At 28.4% G+C, this 2,309-nt stretch overlaps 1 protein-coding gene across 1 annotated transcript; it reads left to right on the top strand.

The window, feature by feature from the left end:
• Positions 1-964: 964 nt before the first annotated feature.
• On the top strand, positions 965-2,108 carry LOC117122311 (serine/threonine-protein phosphatase 6 regulatory ankyrin repeat subunit A-like; the record flags this gene model as incomplete). Its single annotated transcript, XM_033267867.1, has 3 exons — positions 965-1,048; positions 1,535-1,680; positions 1,861-2,108. Coding segments are annotated over 3 exons (463 nt in total), but the record flags the coding sequence as incomplete, so codon positions are not given.
• Positions 2,109-2,309: the final 201 nt, after the last annotated feature.

Below are 2,309 nucleotides of genomic sequence, written 5' to 3'. Positions count from 1 at the left end.
TAAACTTGGTTATAGAACAGTGTGGGTCCTAAGTGATCAGGTTTATGGATTAATCACCCTTGTTTAAATTGATTATAATTATTATGTGTTATTGATAAATATAATAAAACAAATATTTAGAAACCACATATTTGTTTTATTATATTTATCAATAAATATAATAAAACAAATATATGGTTTCTAAATATTTGTTTTATTGTTATTGATAAATATAATAAAGCAAATATTTAGAAACCATATATTTGTTTATTATATTTATCAATAAATATAATAAAACAAATATATGGTTTCTAAATATTTATATAAAACCATATATTTGGCAAAGACAAGCCAAACCAGTCACTCATTGCAAATCATATTAGACTTGCTTGGAGACAAAATAGGTAACTTACAAGATAGTTAACTTACAAGATAATAAAGGAAGGTTAGTAAATGTGCTTTATCAACCGATCAGTCAATCAGCTGATCAACCCATCAATATGTGAAGTGTCTATTGTCAACAAATGGTTGATACTACAGTATTTCATCAGGCTACTCTACCTATTTCATGGCCAAAACATCCTGGGATTTCAAAATTTTTGAAATCTATTTTATTGCACTAAACTAACCTTTATATATCTATATATCATGCCAAACTGTTATTTTTTCAATTTTCAGTGTTAAAACAACAATTTTTTGGTAATGGTTTCTGCCTGAGAAATGCCCGAAATCATAAATTTTAAAGGCTGATTTCTCAAATATTGTTCTTTAAACAGCTGTATGTTTAAACTCTTGTAACTTCATAACAAAATATCAGATTTAAATGATTCTTTTTCCATTTTATAGCTCTCATTTTACTGTTAACTCTGTATTAATAAATAAAAATTGATTTTTGCGATGAGTGACTGCTTTTTTTTGTCTTTGCCACATATTTAAACCTTCTTTTCGATTTTATTTATTAATGGTATTTTTTTTTTGTTGACAGTTTAAATGACAATGAATCTTGTGCAGAATTATTAGTAGATTCGCTTGGAGACAAAATAGTTAACTTACAAGATAATAAAGGAAGGTTAGTAAATGTGTTTCATCAACCGATCAGTCAATTAGTCAATCAACCCATCAATTTATGGAGTTTGCGAAGTTTTTATTGTCAACAAATGGTTGACACTACAGGGTATATAAAATGTAGTTGAACAGCCAACTAATCTGCTCACTGTAGTGAAGTTTTTAAACATTTAGAATATTCAATGTTGTATTTCATCAGGCTACTCTACCTGTGATAGATTATTCTTAGCAATCTCTATGAAATACACTGAAGCCACACATAAACATCGCCCACATGTGCATGTTAAAGAGTACACACTTCACAAAAGAGCAAGGAATTTCCACCAGCCAATTCACCTTGGGTAGTGCTACTCCTTAGCTACTGCAGTTCCACAAAAGCCTAAATTCCATACTTTTCCGTTACTAATGAGTTTAATAATATTGTCCTACATTTTTATTTATTTATTTATTTTTTTATTAAAATTTGTTTTTTATTGTCTCTGATTTATAGGACAGCTTTACATGCTAGCGCCCTCAATGATCAAGTGGAGTGTCTACAATTTCTTTTACAACATGGCGGTCAAATTAATGTGATGGATCACTATGGAAAGACATGTGTGATGATGGCAGCAGAAACAGGCTCAGCTGGGGCCGTGGGTAAGTGTTAGATTTTTATAGTTGCGAGATTCTAGAGAAGACTTTCTTGATATGAATGTCTATAAATTCTAAAATAATGGTAGGGCTTAAGGAAGTGATAGAGAATATATGTGAGTGATTTGTAATTTTTTTAGAATTAAAGGAAAAAACTTAATTCATTTTCATATTTTTCTGTTTCAGAGCTGATTGTAAATGAAACTAACGTGGATTTAACACTCCAAGACAATGATAAATGTACTGCACTCCATCATGCTTGTATGCAGGTAAGCAATCAATCCATCAATCAGTCAATTATTTATCAGTTGATAATGTTTAATATCAATTATATGTCACTTATTAAACAAAAAATATCAAACCAACATCAAGCAACATTTTCATTTCATTCATTTTATTTAGATCACAAATGGCCATAAAATTAACACTGAATTGCATGTGATTTATAAAATAAATTAAAATTCTTTATAAAAATTAACATTTAAAAAAATTGTTTAACAATCAGTATAAATAAACAGATGAAAGAAACATTTTTACAAGTAGAAAGATGCACAAAATTTACGTAAAAAACACTACTTATTCTACTACTATTAAGAGACATTTTAATCAATATATTAGTCAATCAGTTATTCAGT

Source organism: Anneissia japonica, unplaced genomic scaffold (genome assembly GCF_011630105.1).
Source record: "Anneissia japonica isolate Jap-2015-1 unplaced genomic scaffold, ASM1163010v1 scaffold32664_len2309_cov208, whole genome shotgun sequence".
Lineage (NCBI taxonomy): Eukaryota > Metazoa > Echinodermata > Crinoidea > Comatulida > Comatulidae > Anneissia > Anneissia japonica.
The sequence above is the reverse complement of the archived record's forward strand: the minus strand, read 5'-3'. Positions and strand labels throughout refer to the sequence as shown.